General features: G+C 36.5%; 3 protein-coding genes and 1 long non-coding RNA gene across 4 annotated transcripts; 2 read left to right on the top strand and 2 right to left on the bottom strand.

The window, feature by feature from the left end:
- Positions 1–2952: 2952 nt before the first annotated feature.
- On the top strand, positions 2953–7382 carry LOC147856523 (aldehyde oxidase GLOX-like). Its single transcript, XM_087329312.1, has 3 exons — positions 2953–3343; positions 4654–5304; positions 6087–7382. Exons 2-3 carry the CDS (start codon positions 4721–4723, stop codon positions 7225–7227), a joined length of 1725 nt encoding a protein of 574 aa, XP_087185438.1. The 5' UTR covers positions 2953–3343; positions 4654–4720; the 3' UTR covers positions 7228–7382.
- Positions 7383–10838: 3456 nt separating this feature from the next.
- LOC147856522 (alpha/beta-Hydrolases superfamily protein) lies at positions 10839–14750 on the bottom strand. The gene is made up of 8 exons (XM_087329802.1): positions 14521–14750; positions 14235–14360; positions 13558–13656; positions 12896–13035; positions 12706–12814; positions 12343–12450; positions 11638–11778; positions 10839–11528 (listed from the first exon to the last, which is right to left on the bottom strand). The coding sequence occupies exons 1-8, from the start codon at positions 14584–14586 to the stop codon at positions 11358–11360; spliced, it is 960 nt and encodes a 319-aa protein (XP_087185928.1). The 5' UTR covers positions 14587–14750; the 3' UTR covers positions 10839–11357.
- Positions 14751–20741: 5991 nt separating this feature from the next.
- Positions 20742–21602, top strand: LOC147856521 (uncharacterized). Its single transcript, XR_015530706.1, has 2 exons — positions 20742–20857; positions 21267–21602. It is a non-coding gene; the product is annotated as an uncharacterized LOC147856521 (long non-coding RNA).
- Positions 21603–22812: 1210 nt separating this feature from the next.
- LOC147856520 (uncharacterized) lies at positions 22813–26616 on the bottom strand. Its single transcript, XM_087329720.1, has 11 exons — positions 26344–26616; positions 25716–25838; positions 25503–25569; positions 25284–25405; positions 24917–25135; positions 24745–24837; positions 24223–24609; positions 24010–24122; positions 23604–23730; positions 23287–23523; positions 22813–23141 (listed from the first exon to the last, which is right to left on the bottom strand). The coding sequence occupies exons 1-11, from the start codon at positions 26506–26508 to the stop codon at positions 23016–23018; spliced, it is 1779 nt and encodes a 592-aa protein (XP_087185846.1). The 5' UTR covers positions 26509–26616; the 3' UTR covers positions 22813–23015.
- Positions 26617–27660: the final 1044 nt, after the last annotated feature.

Here is a 27660-nt window from a genome sequence, read left to right as displayed (position 1 = left end):
CCTAGAAGTAGAAGACCAAGATGTATGTATCCGCATCTCCGCCATTAATATTATCGGCAGATCAAATGATGCAAAAAAAAACACACTCTCCTCCAAATTCATACCTGCACAGTGTCTTTCAAGGTGTGCTCATGTAAATTTGATGAGCATGGAAGTAGAAGAGGCGTTTTGAGGTCCTGCCCTCAGATCCCCATTTAAGTAATGGTTAGCGCCCACTACCTCCACACCCTCAAATTTTTGGCTCCCTGCTTAAACCCTAAAACCTAAAACCTAAAACTTAGGCCCTATTCATTAATCTGAAAGTTTCTGCTGTCATTTAAATCTTTTTGTGGTTTTGAGCCACTGCACCATGTCTTCAGCATGTGCACATGTAAACTCAATGAGCAAGTGAGTAGAAGAGGCGTTTTCAGACGCCCACTACCTCCACCTGCCTGCATGAACCCTAAAAACCTAATTACAAAACCCTAAAACCTGAACCCTATTTTTTAATTGTAACTTTTGCTTTGTTATTTATTTTGTGGTTTAGACTTTTTCAAACTTTAATTAGGCCAATGATAGATCATTTTTCATAAGCCAATAAAATATTGATAATATTGCTCTTTCTTTCTTTACTATCTTCCTTTCAATACTATGGTGACTTAAAAGAAGGGGAAATGCGTGTGCTACTTACTCTCTTGTTAATGCATGCAAAATAATGCTTTCCTTCTTTTTCATGTGCGCGCCGGTGTGAACGCTTTCACACCGTAAGGAAGTCTCATAGTGGCCCGAGCACAAAAACAGGCATCCCAAATATAGCTCAACAGTTGATCACTCACATTGGCACATACGTGAATCATGCTTAGGAACATGTGCCTCATATGCACTATCACATGTTCTATATATATATATATATATATATACGGTACCACGTTAGGGCCGTAAATATCACACATTCCCTTCCTCCTAGCCATACACTATTATCCAATCCTGAGCACTTCCGACGATGATATAAACACTCTCGTCGCATGCATTCCTAGATGATACCATCCATTCCTACTTGCTTTGCATGTATTGTTATCACATGACGGCCCCTTTTTGCCTCACATTCATATTCCAAAACATTGTGCGTTTCCAACTTCTTTCTTGAGACACTTTCAATATGCATTTCATACAACCAATCACGTGTTTGCATCCTTTTGACATCGTGAACCTCTACTTTGCATTTAGTCATAAGGTCCACCAAAACTAGAGTATGATTGATTGCTAAAGGCACACTTCTTATGGAAAAAAAGGGACTACTAATTGGCTAATTGGCTTTGGATAAAATGTGTGGTGTAAATAGGACCTGCCATATCCAAACGTGAGGGTAGTGGGGTCAGTAACAATTGAATTTGAAGTTGAGTTATTGGCCTGCAATCTAGAAGTCAATGAGGGGTTTAATTTAGGTCTAGAAGACCTTTTGCTTCTAGAATTAAATCTCACATAGCCTAGGTTCACAAGCTACAAAGATATAACAACACAAGAACAATGAAGAGGATTATGGTATATGTATTATAATCGAACAAACATAGAAAACAAAACACCTATGCTCACCATTGTCTTTTCATTGATTTCTTCATCGCCGCCAACATCACTAATCTTCCAAATTATCTCAATTTATAGCTTGTTAGCCTAGCCATTGATACATTCATTTTTCTATAAAAGGCCGATTGTCATTGAATGAAATTAATAAAGGAAAGTATATGTTACCTACCCTTGATATTCAAAGGATTCAAGATATCTCTCTTTCCTACAAATACATTGTTGGATGTGGACTATAACAAAGAATACTCATTGATGACCCATCATCAATGTCATGCATAATTATATTAAGGTATAATTATATGTAATTATATCACATTACTTCAAGAGAGTACAATTGAAAGGTATAATTTGTTGTAAATAATGGAAAGTTAAGTAGCATGAGTAAATAAAAAACATCAAAGCTCATGATTCATTAGTTGGGATCCTATTGGTCCTCCTTTCACTTGGTTTTTTGCTAGTTTTTTTTAATCCTTATCTTATAATTTTACCATAGATATTAGGGTAGTTTGTGGTATAATTAGAATGATTAGAAACGACATTCTTGTTTGATTGTGTCCATGGGAATTTTTTTTTTGACACAATGTTTTGCAACTATCGTCTACAAACACCTTGTCCGTAGAGGGGTTTCCTTTGCTTGAGTGTCTTAAGGTTATTTTGTGATTTTTCTTCTATAAAGATCCTCATTATTGTAGTGGTCACTTAGGCTAACAAGGGATTTCTATATTGTCATGATGTTATGTTGTGTATATATACACTTTTTTAAGAGATGATGATCATCATGGTAATGTTGAAGTACCACCTTGGAAGGGCAAAAATATAATGTGTTTGGCCCAAAAAGAGTGTTATAAGAGTGTCTTTGTTGTTGAGATAAAGTGTGTAATCATAGGTGACTCTCATTGAGAGAGAGAGAGAGACAAAGACAGAGACAGAGACAAAGATTATCTTAATAGGAAACGAAAAGCCAAATTACCTACAATACTATTGTTAGGACTATCATGCAATACATGATACAAATGTAAGGAAAACCAATTGCCTTGAGCAATTATATAATAGGATCCATGGGTTTGGGTGTATTGGCTAGGTATTATACAAAGTATCTCTTTATTGTGTGGTTATAAGATACCCTCTCGTCTATGAAGGAAAAAGATTCCCTTTTTCCCAATACCTTCATTATATGGACACAATATGCACATTTCAATAAGTTATGCTCACCCATTATTAAAATACCTTGGAGTAGTGATCAAGTCAGGTGTGTGTGTGTGTTTGTTTGTTTCTTGCTTTTGTTTTGTAGGCATATAGTAAAGATCCACATACTTTAACTTAATACATACCATATTTTTGTAAGGACTAAATGTCATTATCTACTTAAAATTAAGGTAAAAATGGCAATGCTAGTTTGGGGAGTATATGCTATACTTAGAAATATAATCATGACATATATTTAGGCGTTTGTTTATTATGATGCTTTTGTCTCAAGCATTAAACTCTAACCTTTGATTAAACCTTAGTCCATCACCTTAAGCAAATAGAAAAAGGTTATACTTCTTATAAGACCATGAGTACTAATGCTCTTTTTGGCATCAATAATTACAACATCTAATGCTCAATTATATCTAATGGTGATTAGCCCCATATTGTTATGTTAATTACCTCGCTCGATCATCAGAGTAAATAATTATTTTAATTGAATCAACATTATCGTATTACCAATGCGATTGCCATCATCATCTCAAATAGTCAATCATAGGCCACCATTGGTGTCAAAATCGATTGTTGTCAGGTATCTCAATGACAAATAGGTAGCGTTTGATCTACTTCATTACTCATTTATTTAATTAGTTTAATCACAGCTTGATCTTTTTGTAAGACTAATTATTTGATCACAAGGAAAAGTGATTAATCTTAATAGTAAGTGGTTTAACTATATTCTAATTCTAATTAGAAAATGTTTGCGACTAAACCCACATTTTTAAAAGTGTCATCATAATTTGAAGATAGCTTGGCTATCTTAAACAAAAAAGATTATCTAATGGCCTTTATTCAGAGCAAGTACATGAAATTAATCATCATTTCAAAGAGAGGGACAATTAAATGGGGAAAACTATAAAAGGGGGAAATGATTCTGTAGAGTCTAGACTATATATGTAGTGTTATTGACAACGTTAATCTCATTGACTAAGGTTTTTTCATAAGTAGTGTTATATTAATCACAATGGACTAATACCAAAGACAATAAAAATACCACATGACCAAACTTATGGTGGTGTTTTTCCTAAATAGTGTTCTATTAATCACAAAGGACCTCAATGGACTACTACCAAAGACAATAAAAATACCACTTGACCAATGGAACCGTATTATTCTAGTTATATCTCATTGACTAAGTTTATTCTAGCTATATATTTCAGAGTGGTCATCATGCAAAATTCGGGTTATAATTGTTAACCGTTATTCACTTGATTTCCCAACAATGGGCATGTATTGACCATTGCTTCCCAACAAGGGTCCTTGTTGGGAGATACATATGAGTTGCAACTTTCAATCCAAAGTGCAAATCTAAATTTCCACTTTCGATTTAATTTTTACTTCTAATAAAAACGAAGATTATTTTCATATAAAAATCCAAAATTTAACTTAAACTAATAAATTGTCATCTTAATCTTGAATGTTATAACTTACAATATAATCACAAAGTTGTAACTTGTCACTAGTTCTAGGGGCATGTCTACAAGAGCAAGTTGTTTCATAATTAGTGCAAGTGACTTGCATCTTTACTAGAAGAACACAAATTACCTTTTAAACTATAAATAATTTGAAGTTAACATACCTTAAGAACATCACAAAGTTCGAGGCCAACATTTAACGTTTTACTAACCACGAAAAATCCCTCTAGATAGTGTGAGAAAATGAAAGTTTATCATAGCAACCGTAAAGGAAACATGTATGGGTTCAACTTTAAGATCATCATACTAAGAAGCAACTATCACTTCTCCCTAGAAAATATTTATTTGCGAAAATATTCAACATAACAAATATATCTTTAGAAGTGCGCTTTACAATGTCCATGATACTCCTTTTTATATCATGTAGGTAGCTCTAGGTGGAAAATTTCTCAACGTTAGCAAGGTCAAAAAGCATTAATCAATCATAAAAAATAATGAGGTCTAGAACAGTGGTGCCGATATTTCTATCATTTTTGGTGATACTCGCAACAGCCATAATCATGAGTGTGCTAGTGAGTAGAATGTTCAAAAGACATGGAAGTAGCAATTCCACGAGTGGAGGTGAAGGGCCCACAGACACAACCATACTACAACCAACAGGGGATGAGGGGGCGATTGGAAGTTGGCAACTTTTGTTGCAAAATGCTGGGATCGCATCCATGCACACTGGTGTCACACACTTAGGCAATGTGATCATGCTCGATCGCACAAACATCGGTGCTTCTCAAATAAATCTCCGAAATGGAATGTGTCGTGACTCTACCGCCGAGCTCACACTCAAACATGATTGCACGGCCCATTCTGTTGTGTTCACACCAGGTCCAAATACGGTTCGTCCACTCTTTATTCAAACAGACACATGGTGCTCATCGGGGCAGTTCCTATCAGACGGATCGCTTGTTCAAACAGGCGGTGATTTTGAGGGCTTGTACAAAGTGCGACATTTTCACCCTTGTGCCTCCTCGGGCACTTGCGATTGGGAGGAGTCAACTACCGAATTCCTTCGAGATGGTCGTTGGTAAGATCTAGAATTAATTGGGCTAATATATATCTAGTTATGCTTTTCCTTACACCCAATCACAATGTCGATCAATTGTTGTTTTGGGTGGGAAGTGTGTCGCATATGGATTGTGGTTATATCTCTTATGTTAGTGTGTATATGATTTTGCTTACACAGTATCACAATGTTGATCAATTGTTGTTTGGAGTGAGACGAGAGTGTGTCACATATAGATTGTGGGTATCTCTTATGTTAGTGTGTATAATTGTCCTTACACCTTCCTAGGTTGTAATGCTTGATCTATGATAACATTGTGATTGCATGTGCACACACACGGCAAAATTTAATTGTGAGTGGGTAATACCCTTTGCAGTTTGCATATTTGGGGTGTAAATCTAGGTATTGATGGTTGAATACCCTTGGTAGATTGGATGGTGTGTGAATAAACAATGTATGCATATGTCCCGGTTTTATTCCAACATTGCCACTATGTGTCTACAATATCCTTTATTCATCATGTGTATGTCCATCTACATCTAAATAATGGTTATGTGTAATATGTTTACTTTTCTCTATGGTCATCATATGCCTAATTTTGAGGCCTCTGAGTTGGTAACATTACATGTGTCCATGGACCATGGTGTAAAAATTGTCTCTACATGTGCACATGTATGCATGTGCATACTATGTTCTAAACTAAAGAAGAAGAAAATATAAACTTATGTTTTTCACCCATTTCCTTTAAATGTCACATATGTAAATAACATGTATATATTAAACTAGTTCCTTGTGAAACTCAGGTATGCAACTAATCAAATTCTTCCAGATGGCCTTACCCAAATCGTTGTTGGCGGTCGAAATGTTTTCACTTATGAATTCATCCCAAACCCTTCAAAAGCCTCTCCTAAGTTTCTCCCCTTCTTGAAAAATACAAATGACCTCCAAGGTGACAATCTCTACCCCTTTGTGCACCTACTCCCTGATGGCACACTTTTCATCTTTGCCAATCGTGATTCCATAATCCTAGACTACAATGCCAACCAAGTTGTCAAAACCTTCCCTACGATCCCTGGGGAGCCACGCAACTATCCTTCTGCGGGGTCCTCGGTTATGCTCCCCCTTAAAGCCGAGAATGACTTTAACAATGTTGAGATACTTGTGTGTGGTGGTGCTCAATATGGTGCTTTTCTAAACTCTTCTTTGTACTTGCCTGCCTCCCAAAGTTGTGGGAGGATTGCTATATTCTCTAGTGAGCCTTTGTGGGAGATGGAGACAATGCCCCTAAGGAGAACCATGGGAGAAATGTTATTGTTACCCACTCAAGATGTTCTAATTATAAATGGTGCCCAAAATGGATGTCAAGGATGGGGTAATGCTAAAAATGCAGCTTTAAATCCAGTAATGTACCATCCAATGATGCCAACCAATCAACGTTTTGCAAAGATGGCTCCTACAACAATCGCAAGGGTATACCACTCAACTTCTAATCTTTTACCTGACGGAAGGATCTTGGTGGCCGGGAGTAACACCCATCAATTCTACACTCTAACCGGAGAATTTCCAACAGAGTTAAGACTAGAAGCTTTCCTTCCTCCCTACCTTAATCCAACACATAACAATAAGAGACCTACTATACTCGAAGCTCCAAATGGTATAAGTTACAACCAAAAGTTTGTTTTGAAGGTAGCAATCAACATGCAACCTCAAACTATGCAATTAAGCTTAATGAGTGCTCCCTTTTCAACACATTCTTTCTCCCAAGGCCAACGTCTGCTAAGTTTGAAAATGGAGCCCCCCGTCATAGATGGACATAATATTTATGTCATTTCCGCAACATCTCCACCAAAGCCAACCGTTGCACCACCAGCCTACTACATGTTATTCGTTGTGAATGATGGCATCCCTAGTGACACTGCGAAATGGATTAACCTCTATAACTAACTCTAGAGACATAACCTATTCAATGATAAGTCCTCAATACATTTTCACATTTCAACTGTATTTACTTATTATTTCCTTGTGGATATGAGTTTTTGAATCCACACCTTTTTGTATCACAAATTTAGTACCATAATTTATTGAATATTTATTCAAAAGACTTAACTCTTAATATTCTACTGACTATACAATCAAATTAAGATCCAATAGGTTTTGATGTTAATAATACACATGTATATGCATATATATTCCATATAAGAAGCATCAATGATGTTTTCATCCCCATGTCAACAAGCGTGGGTATGATAAAGGTAAAGTTGAAAAAATGATCAATGTTATTTCTACTTTCAAAAGCTAGTTTGAAATCCACACAGGAAAAAACATGTTGAAGGTACAAGCTCGATAAGGTGTCATTTTCATGAGGAAAAACAAAGTTGTTTCCTAAATTATAGAAATCTAATAGTCAAAGAAAGTGACGAGGTGATACATTACTGTTTAGAACATATATCTATTTATCTATAAGACTCGTTTGCAAGATAAAAATTGTAAGCAAGAGAGGCTTAACTCACTTGCACACATGATGTCCATGGAAAGAGTAAGGATCATGTTAGACCGTCTACTCTATATGTACAATGTGTAGTAGACCCTTTAGGGATAAAGGTAGTAATAAGACAATATCAATTTGGATTAACCTCCATTTTGTGGGTGTAAGGATTTGAAAGTCAATGGTAGAAGGCATTAGGGATCAACAACAGTTCGGTTTCGGCTCAACAAGTTTGAGCTTGTCCAAGCCAAATTGATTAAGCTTTAACCATTTGGGGGTTTTCAAACCTGAATTGAACCGCTCTCTACACCAGTTTGGCAGGGCTCAAGCTAAATCGAACTAAGCTCAAATTGGTTAGGAAGCTCAAGCTTGAATTGAGCCAATCCGAACCACCAAACTGTCACACCATTTAAAAACAGTTTCAACAGTTTGGTTTTGGCATGAGTTGAGCCGTTGCCAACTCCAAGAAGGCATCTACATTATTGATCACCATTTAAGACTCCACACACAATTGCATTACTGTATATTTATACAATTACGATGTGAGGAGGTTAGAACTTTCTTTGAAGCTAGCATGAAAAGGACAAGACTTTATACAAGATTTTGTCTTGGTGTAAGGAGATTATAACATTATGGATTTACAATGGTAAAGGTAATGACAAAATAGTAAAGGTCAAACCCCACTATATCCAACATATTATACAGAATATTAACCCATGCGTTGCTTGTGAATATTTTAGATATTCATATGTAACATTATTGTAAATTTCTTTTGCAAACATGATTATCTTTTGTGCTTGCAACTAGATATCCATTCAAAAGTGTTAACTTTGAAGGGGCATGCCAAATATCTAAATATTGAGCCCCAAAAGACTTTCCCTATTGACACCGGAGCTTTTATAATATCAATAAAAACTCAATAAGGTGTCATTTTCGTGAGGAAATTTCTTTTGCAAACATGATTATCCTTTGTGCTTGCAAGTAGATATCCACACAAAAGTGTTAACTTTGAAGGGGCATGCCAAACATCTAAATATTGAGCCCCAAAAGACTTTCCTATTAACACCAGAGCTTTTATAATGTCAATAAATGGTATGCTCCTAGTATGATTGCACTTCATGCATGTAACTAGATATCTATTCATGAGTGTTAACCTTGAAGGGGCAAGCCAAACATTTGAGTATGGACCCCCAAAAGACTTAGTTAATAACACTTGAACTTTTATGAGATCAATAAATGGCACGGCTCTTTAATGGATATTTGTCCAAAGTAGCAATATTTCTTAACATTTATACATAACATGGTACAACTAACAATCGGCAACAGTTCGGTACCGAACCGAACCGCAAAACTGTGGCTTAACGGTTTAAACGGTTCGGCTCAGTTCAAGTTCGAGTTTTTTTAAACAGTTTGGTCCGGTTGCAACAATTAAAAACCGCGGTTTAACGGTTTTTTATTTTTTATTTTTTTTAAATTAAAAAAAAAAAGTTTTAAAAAAATTAAATAAAAATGTTTTTAAATAATCTTTTCATTTTCATGCCTTATTCTCACATTTTGGGAAAATTTTAAAAATTTTAAAAATTTAAAATTTGACCTAAGCTGAAAACCGAAACCAAACCACAAACCGTGGTTTTACCGGTTTAATGGCTTAACGGTTTGAATTTTTTTAATGGTTCGGTTTAACGATTTCGTGGCTCGGTTTGGTTCAGGTTTCAACATCTCTAAACGGTTCGGTTTGGACCCTCTCAAACCGAACCGAACCATTGCCAATTGTTAGGTACGACCCATGAAACATCACAATGTAGTGGTCTTTCATAGGGCTATAAATTTGTGTGTATATTGTCATAAAATCCAATAGGAGCTCATTTTTACTCTCAGAAAATAAGTGGTTGTTTACCCATAAATGTATTGAAAACCGTCCCACAGAAATACAAGAGAAAAACTAGATGGATAGAAAAGAAGAAAGTAGAGAAAATATTAAAAAGGCGCCGCTGCCGGGGATCGAACCCGGGTCACCCGCGTGACAGGCGGGAATACTCACCACTATACTACAACGACTTGAGTTGTAAGCGATTTAACTCTGTTTTAATATTAACCCATCATGTCATCTAAATAGATATAAAATACTAGAGAGTTCAACCATCACGGCCACTCTATCTTGAATGTCTACCACCAATGTTTTAAAGTGTTCTCTTTCCTCCAAACATATTATTGCAATTTGACCGCTCCCATGGAAGTTGCTTGGTTAGTGAGGTTATCGAGTAGAGAAGAAAAGTCCATATGTTTTGACATTTTCTATTCCAAATCTTCCTCTTACAAAATTAGTGCGAATGCTCATATTCCAGTCTTGGTGCATGGGTCAATATAAAAATGACTTAGGACTAGGGTCAAATATCTGATAATATTAAAGCCAGCCTGAGAGCTCCTAGCTCCTACTTATAAGACTTGGATCAAATATTAAAACTAATGTTGTCTCACTTGTGCATAAACAAAAAAATGACAAAATAGACATGATAATGTACCCAAAGGATTAGAAATAAGATCTTACCAAGAGAAATTTATTTATCTCTTCAAGATCTCCATCATGGAAAGAACTAACTATTCAACAACTAAGGCATCTCCAACAATGTAATGATGTTACAATCGTCAAGATCGTGGTTCAAATGGCCATAGAACAATAACATTCCCTTGACCGCCTTTGCTCAACCCTGAAAGGGAGAAACAGTGAACGGATCAACATAATATAATTGCTCAAATAGTACATATAGTTGAGAAAACGGTGATGAATTGACCATATAATTGCCTTTCTAGGGATTAGGGGAAACACAAATAACACAATCAAGAGTTTTTCTACTGCTTGCCTCAAATGCACAGCATATGTGTGTATACACACAAACCATCACTGGAAAGCATGGCAACTACCAGGAACAATATCATGGAGACCCACACCCCAATCAAAATTCATATATTTTGCAAGAGTTCTCCATTACACAAATCACAAGATGATTCTTACAGCAACAAATACTTACAGAAGTTATCAATTTCTTATACATATAGCCAAGGCCCAAAAGAATGAATTAAATGTTTTTTCCCTTCCAGAATTCTTATAAGAAATACATTATGAACTTCAATCACAGACCAAAAACAATTACCATTGGCTACAATCTACTGTCTATATAAGGATTTATTTGCACTTTATAATGACAGATTCCAGAGAGTAGAGGCTCAAATCTCGACAAAACCATATCATCTGTTACCCCCATGGAACTGTCCTTTGTCTCTGAAATGCATTTTTTCGGCAATCTGTCTTAGGAAATTAAACGATTCTTATCAGCTCTTCCTCTAGAACACATCGTAAGATAAAAAAGAATAATCCCATACTAGACGTCTATAGCTTCCTTCAGCTCAAGGACAACCAAGGATAACGAAACCTTATCATGAATGTGATGTGAGTAAAAGAATTGGCTACCAAAACAGAGCTTCTTGAAACATGGATGATGGCATGAAAGATTCAGTGACAATGGAAGGTTACAGTTACAACACATGCCCCATTACGCAAAAGGAGTCATCGCAGGCAATATGGATAGAATTATGATGCATAGCCATCGGAACTTAGCGGAATTTCATCTGGCAGTAATACTTCTGTTGGTTGTTGTTGGTCTGAAACCTTTCGAACATTTCTTGCTGAGTCACTTATACTCGGCATAAGCTTTGAAGTTGGACGTGGTATAGCTTCTACACCAACACGCCTTAAATGTATCTATATAAATAAAAATTGAAACCCTAACTTAGTACATTATCAAACCAACCATACAAAAAATGAAACCATAGCTTAATATGGAAGAAATTCCTCCAGATTTAGTACATACTTGCAAGTGCATGTTAACTTCATCTGCTCGTGATAAGAACGGGAAGTCTCCACCCGTCTTTAACAATGCTTTGTGTGCATCAAGATAGCGTGCGCCTACCTCATCACGTAATGCTCGCGGTATTGCACAGTAATCATATGTCTATACAGCAAGTGAATTAGTTTTCTGATCATTAACATGGTTGTTACATGGACGCATATTGATTAAGTGATAAAGCTAACTCCTGTACTCTGAAAAAACATGTTCTGGTCCAACTATACACTGAAGGCATACCTAATAAATACATAGCATAGCATACAAGAACTTCATTAGATAAGATGGAGGTTCAGTTAGAGACCAATATCTTATCTTTAAAATGTAGTTAGTCCATCACTCATCATGTTACCAATGTCAATTGTTCTAACTCTTTTGGATCTCAATCGTAGCTTTCAAGAAAGCAATACAATTGTTCATTTTTCATTATATGATGTGTGTTCCACATTGGAAGATTCATACACCATTCTTGCCTCCTATCTCCTCCATCCTTCAAACCCACAAGATTCCAAGAAAGCAGAAAGGCAAGTAATGCATGCATGCAAGCAGCCTTCTAACTCACTACATACAAGCAAGCCAGCAAAGCATTCAGATGTATTTATTTTGAATTTTGAAGCCAAACGTTTTTCAGTATAAAAACCTAATTGCAAGCTTGAAATTTCTTCCACATACATCCATGATAGTGATAGCAGAGTCTGGTATCCGCACTTTCCCAACCACAGCAGCAGCAGTTTGCAATGTCAAACGTGATGCAAGATCTTCTCTTGACAGAATCTCAAGCTGGAAGAATAGACTGAAGTAAACAATATGATCATTGAAAAACAAAATTACACATAGCATAACATTTATTAGCAGCTTTTAAGGCATTTCTTCATTCTCTAAAAGTTTACGTAGGGCAAGCCTTCCTATGCACATAATGCCCCCATAGACAATACGCCATTTAACAGGATCCATCCAAACGTAGAGAAAGACGAAGATACTGCATAACATCACTCCATTTTATAGTCAAAGGATAATATTTAAGCTAAAGGATACCTGATTTACAATGAAGTCAATGGAATCAGCTATAAGGGGCTCCTGTGGTCCATCACAAATTCCTGACAGGATATAGCGTTTTAACATGAATTCGGGAATCCAATTGATCCTGATATTAAGACACCAAAAGGTTACAAATTTAGTCTGAAAACACTTTCAAAAGCTCAAGTTTTAGAGGCTTCATACTCACAATGATGTCCAAGTAGTAGCAGAAAATGCCCTTGTATCCAAAAAAGTGTTAGAAAGCACCAAAGACTTCACCCTTCTTGGACGATAATGTGCAAATAATTGTGCTAGAAATCCACCAAGAGAAGTCCCATATATGTGTATCTACAACAAGAATAATAGTCACTCTAGTTATTTTTATTTTGATTGGTTGCTCTCCAAGATCAGTTAAAATTAAAGACATAATACCTAATTCAGTCTCATAGGCCAATTTGACCTCTTAATAGACGTCAATATATCATTCTTTCTTGTGTTCTCTTTCTCCCTTCCTTATCCCTATCCCTCTAATGCTCTTTCAATGCCATAAATATATTTTTTGTTCTTGAAAGGCTTTCTTTAATGAAATGAAGTGAGATTGTTTTAAAAGCTTTCACCTTGCCTACTGCACACTAAAGTATTCTGCGAGTTACTACAATCCTTTTATTGTAAAAAACTTGTGATAACATTAAGTATATTTCACTTTGGAAGATGGAAAGGACGCAGTTGTTGTTGAGGTTCAAGATTGCAAGTGATTCATCAAAATGCATATTTAATGGGCCAAATGTCAAGTGAAACAAAATACGACTGTGAAATGAAGTGTGGATGATAATGTGTGGTTACATGATGTACACAATAAAGCCTACTTACATGATGTACACCAAGAATATCTAAAAACTTTTCAAATGAGTTTATCCATTCTTGGTGAGTTCCAATCGGTGGCGCATCCGCTGCAATCACACGGTAACCCTGTATATAGAAAGGAAAAGAAAAGAATAAATGATAGTTTCCATGATCATAACAATCCAATTACCACCCAATGACAAGAGGGTTTCTCAATCTTGCTTAAATTCATCAAATTCCCTGATTTAACCAATTAATTTTTATGTCTGGAAAGGTAAGGATGAGGTAGGAAATGGTAATGATAAACTAGCTGACAAGTGCAAGAATTGTCTCATAGCTTTATAGGAACCACAAAATGGAATACCAGATGAAATGTTGTAATGTCCGTGAAATCGGCAACATGACAGATTGTTGTCATGTTCTTCACAAATTGTGATGTTCTCATAGCATTCATGTGTCACCAGAACCCACTAATTTTCTTACATAGCTAAGGGCAAAAGATCCAATAATTCACCAATTGTCTTATAGATCAAGGATCAGCCTTGGCAGAAGATATCATCGACAATACTTGAACAATATATATGCCAATTCTTTAGTGAAAAAACAAATGTTTCAACCCACTATCTTGATGTGATTTTGTCCATCAATTGGACGAATAATAAAAAAACACTCGAGAAGCAAGTTAAAAGAAGTTGCAATCATACCTTAGATGACAAGGAAAGAATCTGTTTGTAGAAGACATCAGCAGTCCCTGCTATGCCGGGTAAGCAAAGAATGGGCGAGGCAGATTTCGGGCCAGCATCGTAATAACGCCAATTTTTAGAACCAATCTGCGTATAAAACAAAAGAAGGCCGTATATATGAAAATGTTAGGGTTAGATGTCAGGGGTCAATGCTAGGATTTAGGGTTAGAGATTCTTTCCAGAAATCACAGACATGGATGGAGAGAGAGAGAGGGGGGGGGGGGGGAGGGAGGGAGGGAGATATTACTGAGACGCGATTAAGAGGTATGGTAGCTTTAAAATGTGCGTAATCTCCCGGGCTCATTGTTGCCATGGGCAGATGGGAGCGGAGGGGTCAATCGGTTTGTTGTCTGCAGCAGTTTACAATCTTTTCTTTTCTTTTCTTTTAGCTTCGTTTCGTTTTTCTCTATCTTCCGCTCGTGTACAGCGATCGATGCCACCCTGTTCCAGAGCATCAGAAGAGGATCATCGCCATCGCCATCTTTAGGGAGGGGGGGGAAATAGCTGCTGCTTCTGGTGCTATAGCTATCTGTAGCTGTAGATGTCTGTAGAGGTAATAGGTAGTTAAAAACAATGGACAAAGTTGGGAGTACTGAACTCTATATACAAATTTACAATACATACATAATATGTACATTAACATATGTATGTATATATGTATACCTTCTTGTCTAACTTAACCCCCCGACAATTGGCATCCGCACGCATCATCTCTGGCTTCTACCTGCAATCGGGCTCTGGATCCGGCCACATGTGGGCTTCGGCCTAGAATTGAATCACTAGAGCAAGTGATGGGCAGCTCGCTCTCGACACTTATCACTTGGGGATCTGGAGTCGGCCAAGTGTGGTCTTTTACAAAACGAGATTAGGGCCACACCAAACAGAGCAAGTGCTCGCTCGACACCTCACTCCCAACATGTGGGTTTCGGCCCAAGATTGAATCAGTAGAGCAAGTGTCCGGCACCTCGCCTCGTCCCCTTGCCCCTCTCTTTTTTCCTTCTCCTTGTCTCTTTCTTGCTCAAGTTCACAAGACATCACTTGTGCCTTTGCATTTTCTTTGTTGAACCCTGCATGTCGTCCGCCATGAAACATGCCCATGGACATTCACTCCTATAGGGCTTTTCTCGAGAAATTGTACCCTGCACAAGGTCACTTACGGATAGCCAAAAAGTGAGGACACATGCATCCCATCTACGGGGTTTGACGTTGTATTTCCACACAAATCTTTGGGTGTTGTTATGTCTCTATAGTATTTGAATTTGTATGTCTTCACACAGCCATGGTGTCATTGGCTCCTATTGTCTCTATGAACATTAATATTTTGAATGGCTTCGGTTTTTTCAAGCTTGACACAGAGCTTTGTTTACGATCAACATTGATTTGCTTATGGAGAATTATTGTCAAGTAACTTTTACATTGTTTTTGTATGCATTTTGTAATGAGCGTAAACACTTAATGTAAAACAGTAAGAACAAAAGAGAGAGAGAGAGAGAGGGGGGGGGGGGGGGGGGGGGGGATATTCTCTCTAAAATGGCAACGATTAGATTGAATGAGCTACAAAATATTCTCTCATTAAACGCATATTCCATGTTAGTTGCATTATTCTCTTTTCAATGTTCATGACGAGTATTGGGCCTCCAATGTTCATGGCCCACTATGCATGTTTACCTTGTTTATCAAAACACTCAAGCTCCTGATCTATTGCTTGTTGTCCATTCAACGAGCTTGGTTGCTCTTCACTCCCCCTCAAGCCCGAGATATTGGGTGCACATAGGGTAAGTGCCTTCATGATCGAAAGTCCACATTTGTCCATGTTGATAACTTGACGTTGATATTTGCATTCTCACATTCTAGGTTGGATATGTTAGGTATCCACATCTATCACTACACTTTGCTTCAAAATAGGAGCCTTCATCTTCTAAAATTTGTAGATTATATCTAAGATTAAAGTTCTACTTGCAAATGGATTCATTCCATCCACTTGGAGATCATCTTCCTCTTCGCCATCTACGATGGTTCTTGAAACCGAAGCAAAGGACTTGAACGTTCAAGTTGAAGTGCCTCATACAATAGGAAAGTTTGAATCCATGGGTTGAAGAAAGAAATCTCCATGTCGATAATGAACCACGTCAAAAAATGGCTTCAACTAAGTTGAACCTTATTTACAATAACCATGTCATGTGTATGTTTTAATGTATGATCCCAAGTTCATGACCACTTATTCCATGCCCGTGGGCCGTATATGATATTATTGTCACTGTTGTTCTTTTTGTTGTGTCAATAAATCATGTCATCTACTATCACAAAGTCTAAACTTTTTTCATTCATGACACTTGGGTACATTGCACAATGCATATGACTTGTGAGTAGAGAAATGACATACCGAAAGGCGGAGTGGGTTTCAAATGAGTTCCGAAATCTAAATGGTGGGAAATTAGGGTCAAACATAGGACAAGTAATCATTCGGTCCATATATTTCTATTGATTCTAAATTATGCATCTTAAGGATATGTTATGATTTATAATCCTTGGGTTGTGAAAATGTATTTGAAAGGCCATATTGTTTTTCCTTTTTTTTCATAAAATTCTCATACTCTAATCGCACACCCCCCATCCACAAACACACATATGTCCACAAGGACACAACTAGAAAGATTTAAAAAAATTTGGAAATAGCATAACAAGCATTTTTTCTTCAAGGGAAGATGTTTAAAATGCTATAAAGTAGAAATTTTTTTTAGCAATGAGAAGTATCTAACCACTTTGCAATAGAAAATTCATATAATCAACATTAATATTCCACATGTTACGAAGCTATTAACAATCTTGATTCCTCACATGAGAAGTTCAAGTATGATGCTACAATTACTTGTTTCCAAAAAGAAAAAACATATTACACACACAAAGATTCTTATTGTTGTAACTTGTAAGTAATGTTCTTTGGATTCATATGAATTTGTAGTAACTTAAAAGTACAAATCATTAAAAAGCCATTTCACATTACTGATATATATTGTAAATGCCTTCTAAAATGCTAACAATCTAGAGGATGTTCATAATTCTATCGTTTTAGTAATGAGCTTAAAAGTGAAAGGAAATTACAATAATAAATCAATGTTCATATAGCTAACCTTTTGTTTGAGCCGGACAACTTCTTTATTGGAATAAAGAAAAGTGAAAACAACAAGTTAAGAAAAGGTATGTCTAGACATTCAGATTAAAAGTGTTTTTGGAATATACACGCACAAATCGTGGAAGGGACCAACCACGTTGATATCATCAAGGCACCAATAACATGGCTCAAAAACATCACACACATGTCAAGCCCCGAACACATGGATGGATAATATGTCAATAATATGTTGTACTAATGTTGAACCACAAGGATATAATCCATAAAATTAAGAATTTCTATTCAATATAATAAAAGCACCATACACCATGTAATATTGCACATCTAATAGAATTAAAAATAAACAATATTTTGGTTGCCCAAAATGAGAAACAACTAACTCCGCGATCACTTACATGCATTCAACTACGAAAACGTTGTTGTGTGCCTCAAACCTATAACCTTGTACCATCAAGTACAAACTACAAACCATTAGGATAACATTTCATGCATCATAATTCTCGATAATTACCTTGATGTAGCTAGCATTGCCATAACACCAACATGCAAAATCACTACACAAGGTTGACTCTCACAAGAGTCAATATCAAGTTTTTGCACCTAAAGGCTAACATTGGAGAACAACACATACTACACATTACCATGTATAAGATCATATACGAGCCATAAGCTCAAATCGGCGTATATGTACATAGTGAAGTGGTTTTTTGTATAATTACACGCAATGAAGTTTTCCTACCCAACCTCTATTCGTCAATGAGTATCTCCACACCATGCATAATCATGAGATCATGAAATTTCCTTTATCCAAGCCCTAATCTCTATTTAGCTTTGAACATCTCATGCAAAAAAAACTCAACATTTAATAAATGAGTAGTTGTTTTAATTGGCATGTGTGTAGAGTGTTTGTGAAGAAGATTAATTTATAAAATGTCATGTTTAGTTCTTGTGCAAGTGATAGAAAAAAACATGTTAGAACCAACTAATCTTTTGGAGGTACTATTGTATATCGTTCCAACAATAATTGAACAAGAACATGATCTTGTACAAAGACTATAAAATCCACTTACCCCCCCCAAAAAAAAACCTACTAATGTAGACAACTACAATGATGGAATGAAGAAAATGGGTAGCATGCAAAGTTAATGAATCATATATCAACCTTCAACTAACTACCATATATCAATTGATGCGTTAATAGACATGTCCACTATCCTTCTAATGGACATGTCCACTATCCTTCAATTGGGAAATCCAACATTCTACCCAACTTACCTAATCAAGAAGCTTTTCAAAAGAAACCCTCACCTAGAGCATGAAATGTGTTCAGGGGATTGACTAAGTGGTCTTATCTTGTTGAAGTTTTTCCTTGTAAACATCTTGAGTGGTATCAACTATCGAACTATGATGGTTAGCTCAATTATGGCCAAGTTATATAACACTATCATGGAACAAAAGATTAGCTCATGGGTTGCATATCATCACAAATGAGCACTTGGTCAAGCGAGATCTACACCAAATCATTCAACTACCAAGACATTACACATCTTCTAATTATGTTGTAAACCCCAATAATATAAGAATTGGAATATGATGTCCATCTCATATTTTGGACCATTGTGAACATATCGAGTAAGAACTCTTGTATATTCCTCAAATAACAAGTAAAAACTTGCCAAATCTCTAACAAATACTTCCAAGTGATATAAACAATAGGGCATTGAATAAAGTTATGTGTACTATCTTCCAATGGAATGGTACAAAAGAAACATGTGCACATCCTAATCCTCTATCGCTTTAATTGAACTTAATGGTAGCACCCTAATAATCACTCTCCAAGTAGATACATTTGCACAAAATGGTAATTGGGAATGGCAATAAGGTTGTAACATTTTCCATCACCTCTCTCTCTCTCTCTCTCCACCTAAAAACTATTCTCACATTACTTTTTAAGTAACACGAGGGTTACGCAAGGATGTCCACTATCGCCTACACTCTTTGGTTCACGCATTGATAAATTGGAAGAAGCGATGAATGAGTTTGCAAGAGAAGAATTAGGATTAGATTCTCCAAAACTTATGCAACAAATTATCTTTATTGCATTTATATGTAGATAATGTGGTTCTCTTTTCATATGATGTTGATGGTATGCTACATTAGCTTGACATGTTAGAAGCATTTTGCCAAGGTAGGGAACTAATGGTGAACATGGATCAAACAAAAACAATGGTAATGCAAATCATCCAACCTCACCAATAACCTTATGCTTGCATATAAATGAGAACGTATACAATTTGCGTAAAGCTTTTAGTATCGTGGTGTTGAAGTACTCACAACTAATAAATGGAGTGTATGCATCAAGTTAGGTGGAAAAGTTATTATATGTTGGAGAACCAAATCAACCAAAGTGATGCTCATGGACGAGAAATTAAACTAATGGTATGTAATGCCATGGTAACTCAAGTACGGTGTGCAATGAAGGCCCTGAAGAGGATGGATATAACTTGCGTTTTACATGCTCAACATAGACTCATGCAATTCGTGAAAGTTATAATGACATATTAAGAGGGGGTGATCATTTGAGTATCGTACTTAAGTGGCAGCCTAGAAGATTGAGCTCATTTGTAGTATGCCTTATTCACATGTAGAGACTTTCAGCGTGGAAATATGAATATCTCTTCTTAGGAAGGAGACACACATCAAGAAAATTTATAAACTCACATCCCATGGGTCAATATTGGCCTCTCTATAGATGCTAAAATAATATCTCTCCTTCTCATCCTATTTTTTATTAAGTAAGGGAAAAGTACCAGGATACCCCTGGAAGCTCGTCTATTTACCAGAATGCCCCTGGAAGTTCCAAATTTACCAAACTACCCCTATGTCCAAAAAATTACACTTTATAAAGTAATTATACACTCAAATCTACAAGCCCTATTTACCAAAGATGGAAGAAATGGACCCGAACTAGCCCTATTTACTGAAGATTTGAGTGTATAACTACTTTATAAAGTATAATTTTTTGGACATAGGGGTATAAATTTGAAACTTCCAAGGGCATTATGGTAAATAGACGAACTTCCAGGGGTATCCTGGTACTTTTCCCTATAAATAATGAGTAGTACTAACTAACGTTGACAAGTATCTTCTATCATTGTTGTGGTTTTCAATTGTGTACATTGATATGCATGATTGGTGGCTATTTTGCTCTTTCTAATTTATATAAACACACTTAGCATGGACAACATGCTATGAAACCCAAAAGGTTGAATTAGCTAACACTATGTGAGGGTATTTTTAGGAAATATGATAAACTGGAGTTAGAATTACCGAAGGAAGAAGTAGAGTAGAGGAGAGAAGGGAGACAGAGAAACAGAGGAAGGAAGACGAAGAAACAGATCAACATGTATGGCCGCCGCCTCCCCATCCCGCTAGTCCTGGGCGTTATGGCGTAATATCCCTCTCTCTGTTTCTTACATATATATATATATTTGTGTGTGTGTGTATGTGAGTAAATGCATCCCAAATGCCCCTGAGGATTTCTTTATTACCTAAGTGCTCCCCTGGTGTGGTCAAGTTCTTTGTCAAATCAGGACATTACAAAAATCTTGGCATACTCTGGGAAAAGAGGGCTTCCATCTATGTATATGTAAAGATGGGGAGAGATGTGGTGGTTTTTTTATGTGCATATACTTATGTATAATTACATTTGGTTGTTTATGCATACATGTATGTGTATGCTGTGTATGTATGTACATTTGAATGTGTATATCTTCTTCTTCTTGAGAGAGAGAGAGAGAGAGAGAGAGAGAGAGAGAGATTTATTTTTATAATAATGATCTCTGGATTTCAAAATGTAGAATAGGAGTGATCTCAGGGAATTACATATTTGGGCCACCTCTCGAAGAGTATTGGGCGAGGAAGGCTGATGAAGTGCAACAAAAGAATGTGCAACAACAGAATGTGAAACCGATAGTTGAACAAGCTCAAAAGTAAAAACAACTTTCGACCAAAAAAGTGAAGGAAATTGCAGAACAGAATAGGGAAAGAAGCTACATGAAATTAGTGAACAATGCTCTTAGAAGTGTTCCTTTGATCTATCAATTAAGTTAAACCTTATTAATATGGTAACACGACAATTTGTTGACTTTTCATGTATGAATCATAGTAATACGAGAGATTGGTTTTGCATCAAAGACATTGATTGTGTCACCAGCGCTTTCTTCAGATAAAACATTTTCCGTAGTGGAACCATTCACATAGTGACAGTGAGATCTCTTTGTGCCATTTGTATCTGCAAATTGGTATTCTGTCACTGGCATTGTTCAGATTGCATACCCTACCGGGTCAGAAAATGCTATTTTATCACTGACATTGTTTAGTATGATTGAACAAGGGAAATAATACTACAATCAGTAACAAAATAGCATTTTCTGACCCAGTAAGGTGTGAAAGCAGACATTATCAATCATATATGTTTTTAGGATGGTAGGATCTATATGTCATGGGTTGTTTTTAGAGATTGTGATGATGACAAGCATGTGTTAATGGTGACAATCATAACTATCCTCAGGATGCTTGAATTGTTGCCCTTTCTTCATGGAAATCCAATGCATGAAGAATAAAACATGTACAAACACTTGTCAATGAAGTACTTTTGGGTAACCTGATACACCGTGGATAACAAATGAATTGTGATATCAATATTTTCTCAGGGTGGGTCTAAAACTGTCAGGGCGTCACATGTCAGCACTGACTACTCTGCAGTGCATAGGTTTATATAATGAGGATGGAAGAAAAGAGTGAAGAATTCAATGTCAAAACAGATCTTTCGATTACTCTACTACACTTGTAGACACTGTTGCGTGAAGTGTATCAATCAGCTGTTTGTTTTGGCTTGCTTCAAAAACTCATGAAAATTTCTACCCTCTTTATTCTATGAGCTGATTTCTATGCATACGACATATTTTGGGTTTATATTTCCAACATGTTGGTATTTTGTAGCCCATGCACACTTTTCCAACAATGAAAATCTGCGACAGTGTGAACATCAGAAAATATACAGTATGTTACTTAAATTTCAGAGAATCCAATCCCTTAGCAAAGAAGCATATCTCCAATTCAACACCATTAACCTTGGGATTCTTGGATTTCCAGTTAAAATCTGATTTCTTTGTTGTTTTTCCAAGGTCACTAACCATAGACCTCAGGTCCTCAGACATTTAACTTTGGTAATCTGCTAGATTATACAATTTTCAGAGACTCGCGTACTTGATAATAATGCAACTCAATAATGTGGAACAGATGTGATTTTAATGTTGATACTTTGGGCAGATAGATTCCAAGTTGCTTGTATTACCATATTCTTAGACAAGGAACCATCTAAAACTCTCTCATCCAAGATAATAATCCAAAACCCTTCACCAGATGATGCTTATATATAATTTATATACAATAAGAAGGTAACATTGGTTTAGTTTGAGTTTGGCAAAACTTTTATGGCAAACTCCGCTCACTGTACATGAAATCCTCCATTCTTGTACATAAACGTTTACATGATGAGGACCTTCTCATGTTCTCTACTCCAAAAACTGAACCCATTGATCTCACTACACAACTGATACAGATGGGGAAAAAATGGTAAATGCATACAAGGCAGATGTTACCCCACATGTTACGATGAATGTCATTACCCACATTAATATGAATGTCATCATCAGCCACCAATTAGCATTCTGACCAATTTTACACAAAAAATGGTTAGAAAATACAACAATTGCACTTCCTAGGTATGAATAACTGCCTGGAAATAAAAATAAAATAACAGAATAATACATTAGCAAGAACTGCAATTCCTTGCACATAGAAGATAAGCATTACCTTGATATTATCAACAATGGAAACACCGAGAATGGCTCCAATGAGTATGTGTGTGGTGGATATGGGGAGCCTTAGCAACATGGCGAAAAGGACTGTTACCAAAGTACAGAACTGTACACTAAATGCTCTTGATGGAGTAAGATAAGCAAGTCGACCTCCCAAACATTTTACGACCTTCCATCCCCACAGTCCATAACCCACACAAACACCGATTCCACCCAACATACGTACCCATACCTAAAACCAATGTCAACAAACAAATTATCATCATATATGGTGACTCCCCAAGCCAAGAAATGCAATAAAGTCTCTATTACATCAAGGCTCCATGGGAAAAAGGCATCATTATTTGACGATGGCTTTGATGCATGTCTTTCAAAAATGTTCAACACGCCTGCATATGGCCCCATTATAAATGCTACATCATTTGAACCATGGGCAAGCCTGTTATTCAAAATATTGCACATTCATATCATATTGGGAAATCAGAAATCTCATACGACATTATATGCATATAATCTTGGCATGCCGGTCAATAATGCCACATAAACATAAAACCTTTGAGAAGATAAATGCAAAAGTTGATATTAAGATAATTTTTTGAGATAAATGCAAAATGCCATATATAAATTTGTAACAAGCAAGTTGCAAGGAATCCTTTACTCATTGAAAAAATTAAAAATAATAAATGTCCCATACTTTGCATAACATGCATATACTTACGTAGTGACAGAAGCTGATAGGATCAGCAAGAAGCTGAATAGGTGTTCGATTTTTGTGTCAAATTTTTCAGATAGAGCATGGTGTGCACATGTTTCCAGGCTATATTCAATTTCCTGCAAATGTAATGAAGCTTTGGTAGTTCTTTTTGCAAAGCTGAATTAAATAAAAGCCCTGGACAAAGAATCAACCTAATTCAATGAGGTTTTTACTCACATGATCGAAGGTGGAAGCTCTAAATTTATCCAAAGTGTTGGTGACATGTTGCCAAAAAGATAGATGCTTACGTTGATGAAGCTTTCTAAAGGACAGGTGGCTAGGGGTTGTTAAATTCTGTTTCAATGGTATATTACTAGGTCCACATACAGGACTACACTTGACCACAGCCTCGGGGCTCTCACTTCCAACTTCCTCTTCATCACCTTCATACACAGTGTGAAGAACCCTTAAGTCATTGAATTGTTTCAAAAGCTCGTCCACCGATAACTCATTTGCCTCTTCCACATCTTGCTTTTCAGCATTTGTGATGATGTCTAATGGAACACTGGTCGGGCGTAAACCAAAGACACTAAAGTGTTTCCGAACCAATGGCAACACTATAAGCTGATAAAGCATAACCAGAGAATGACGTAGATCTCAATTTCCTTAAAGTGCAAAGTCATACCATACAAATACCTAAAGAAAATATTTGGGGTTCATATTTCTTTTATGATAAAAGGACGAGACCGAGAACCATACAGATGCAAGTAAGGTTGCCATGGCAGCTGAAGCACTTGAAACAATAGCTGCTTTCACAAATGTTATAGAAGATAGGTTTGTACCAGGTGCACACTGCAATATATAAGCCTCTACATTATAAATATTTATCAAAGAGTTAAATTTTTGTGCAAACTTCAAATGGCATACATACCCTGTAAATGATGAATAGGACAAGGAAAAAAGTGGTTAAACCATAGAGAAAAGGCAAGGCTTGTAATGCTCTTGTTTCTGCTGAATGAGACCGTAGAAGCATAAACTTAATGGTACCAAAGAAACACATAGCCCCAACAAGAGAGATCAATGGTGCCATAGTCCATGATATGAGGATTGCTACTACACCTCCTACATGAAGAAGTGAACCCGGATCTTCCTACAGAAAAAACAAATACTTGATCGTTTAAAATAAAAATAGCATCAAAAGTTTAACATGGGATCTCAAACGATGCATAATCTTATAAGGGGATAAACTAATACCAAATCATTACCTAGCTGATCTTGTCTCTCAAAGAAATCCTCACCTTGCTCCAATACACTGAGTCCCAACCTCGCGTTGTCAATACTATACCAATGATTGCCCCTTGGATTGACACCGATGACGTCACTGGAATCTCAAAATAGGTTGCTATCATGAGCCACATTGCTGGAAAAATAGCAGCCAATAACAAAAAATAAAGAAAATCAAAATAATAATAAACGTGTGTAGAATCACAAACAAAAACGGATCCAATTACACATACTTGCAGCAATCATGGCGATCAACAATCCCCACATTATAAGATCTTCAGTAGGGACCTCCTTGAATTGCTATGCCAGAGAAGATAGATAGCTAAGTATACTCTCCAACTTTATTTGATTTGCAAGCAGATAAGATAAATCGATGAGTAGATAGATAGATAGATAGATAGATAGATAGATAGATAGATAGATAGCAGTTTCTTCTTCTCACTTACACAAGATTCAACAGCATTGATAGTGTGGCGTCCAAGAAGTGTGGCCCCCAGAATCTCCATCACAAGAGTCAAAATCAAAGACTGCCTCAAGGAAATCACCCCTGAGCCAATTGATGCACCGAACTGTGGAAGCAGTAAAATAAAAACATAGCTAAAGTCATCAAGATTCAACTATCAACAACCCAAAAAAAACTTAGTTTCCTTCAGAGGTCAAAGAATATGTGTTTTATGACCTCTCACCACTCAAAACATTGTACAATAATGGTGTTTTGTTGCCTCTTGACAGTCTAAATATTAAAAAATCAAAGCTGTTTGTTGACAATAATGATGTTTTGTTGCCTCTTGGCAGTCCAAATATTAAAAAATCAAGGCTGTTTGTTGACCTCTTCATCTCAATCAAAAACATCATAAAAAGCACAAAACAATCACGATTTTGTGATACAAATTTGGATAATGGTGAGCTCTTCTTCTTGAATTAGACCATTACGAGATCATGACTATCTTGAGAGTTTTTATGGAATCAAAGAAGCATTTTTATGAATCAGAACATTACACAAAAATATGGACCTTGCATGACCTCCTCTCAATCAAAAGACAATATACAACAAAGAGAGAAGATGAAGCTTACTGAGGTAGGGAGATCATTAGCTCCTGCAAATAGAGCGAGAAGAAATGAGAAAAACCCCCCAGCTATGGTGATCCATTGATATGTGGAGTTCCAATCTCGAAGAAAATCATGAGGATTATCTGTTGTGGTTGAAGAGGGATCAATTGGGATACTTCCTCCTTCCATTCACCACAGCCAACACCAAATCTCATTAAAATTTCCTATAAAACTTCCAATTCCAGCAGAGCTCTCAAAAGGAATACAACGCAGCCAAAGCGACAGCCCAAAGTAGTCCTCATGTACTCCTGCACATCAAAGTAAAGAAAAGAAAAGATGGGGGAGAGGAAGGAGAAGAAAAAAGAAAGATCCTTGAGTAAAGATGAAGGTCAGTAGCAATGGCCATTTTTCTTCAACCTTTTGGTCATTGTTCCTTGCTTCTTCTCCATTTCTTGGAGAAATAACAGAGGTTTCCATATCCTATATAGTCTTTTTCCTGGGGCTCCTGTGGGTGGGGTCAAGACAGACTGTACAAAGACACCGTTTCTCTACGCCATGGAAACAGAGCTCTGAGGTGAGGGGATGACCACTTCATGAGTCATGGTCCTTCAATTTTCAAACTCTGTTTCTCTACACTCTCATCATAAGTTAAGTTAAGAAGAGGCCATAAGATGCTTTAGTGGTAACTCTACTAGAATCGATCGATCGCCCATGGAATCGAATCGAACGGAGACCGACCGATTCTTGTCCCCAATCTCCCGGAAATTATTTGCGCAGTTTCTCTAGCAATTCGAAGAAAAGCTTTATGATCCAATTACTCTATAATGGTGGCCGCCGATTGCCCATGTGATTCGGGCGCATCTGTGAAAATCCTACAAATATATATATATATTTTGCTTACTCGATCGAGGTTACGGCTTCTCATTACAATTGGTAATGCTCCTCAGGGATTGGCCTTGCTGGTAAATTCCTAGCACTTCTTCGTAAACCTTGTCCACTTAAATTGCTATATGTTGATTCAGTCATTTTTAGTGAGAGTAATTGGGCCCCCAAGTTTTGTTGGGCACTTTTTCTTATTGTTAATCGTTGTGCCATAGAACTCTTCAAATACGTATGTTTAGATGAAATACGAGAAATTGTGGAATGTTTGTCTGGATAACAATCGTAATATGTGATCATTAGGTCCTAGGAAGTACACAACATAAAGAACTAATATGCCAAAGAGCATATATATATATATATATATAAAGGATGTAGGCATGCTCATGACGATATGTGATAACGAATGATGTTAGATATAAGGCACTAGGTAGGTAGGGGTGTTATATATTTAAGAGGTTG

Source organism: Azolla caroliniana, unplaced genomic scaffold (genome assembly GCF_043228905.1).
Source record: "Azolla caroliniana isolate FFs.n. ecotype wild unplaced genomic scaffold, voAzoCaro1.0.p SCAF_13, whole genome shotgun sequence".
Taxonomy (NCBI): domain Eukaryota; kingdom Viridiplantae; phylum Streptophyta; class Polypodiopsida; order Salviniales; family Salviniaceae; genus Azolla; species Azolla caroliniana.
This window is presented reverse-complemented; position numbering and strand designations above follow the sequence as displayed.

Coding starts and splice junctions, on each gene's coding strand:
- LOC147856523 (XM_087329312.1), top strand. CDS start 4,721: ATGAGGTCTAGAACAGTGGTGCCGATATTTCTATCATTTTTGGTGATA. Junction 5,305..6,086: donor TTCCTTCGAGATGGTCGTTG/GTAAGATCTAGA, acceptor TGTGAAACTCAG/GTATGCAACTAATCAAATTC.
- LOC147856522 (XM_087329802.1), bottom strand. CDS start 14,586: ATGGCAACAATGAGCCCGGGAGATTACGCACATTTTAAAGCTACCATA. Junction 14,361..14,520: donor TACCTCTTAATCGCGTCTCA/GTAATATCTCCC, acceptor TTTTATACGCAG/ATTGGTTCTAAAAATTGGCG. Junction 12,451..12,705: donor TTGACTTCATTGTAAATCAG/GTATCCTTTAGC, acceptor CTATTCTTCCAG/CTTGAGATTCTGTCAAGAGA.
- LOC147856520 (XM_087329720.1), bottom strand. CDS start 26,508: ATGGAAGGAGGAAGTATCCCAATTGATCCCTCTTCAACCACAACAGAT. Junction 25,136..25,283: donor ACTCAGTGTATTGGAGCAAG/GTGAGGATTTCT, acceptor TTTTTTCTGTAG/GAAGATCCGGGTTCACTTCT. Junction 24,838..24,916: donor TCCTATTCATCATTTACAGG/GTATGTATGCCA, acceptor TATATATTGCAG/TGTGCACCTGGTACAAACCT.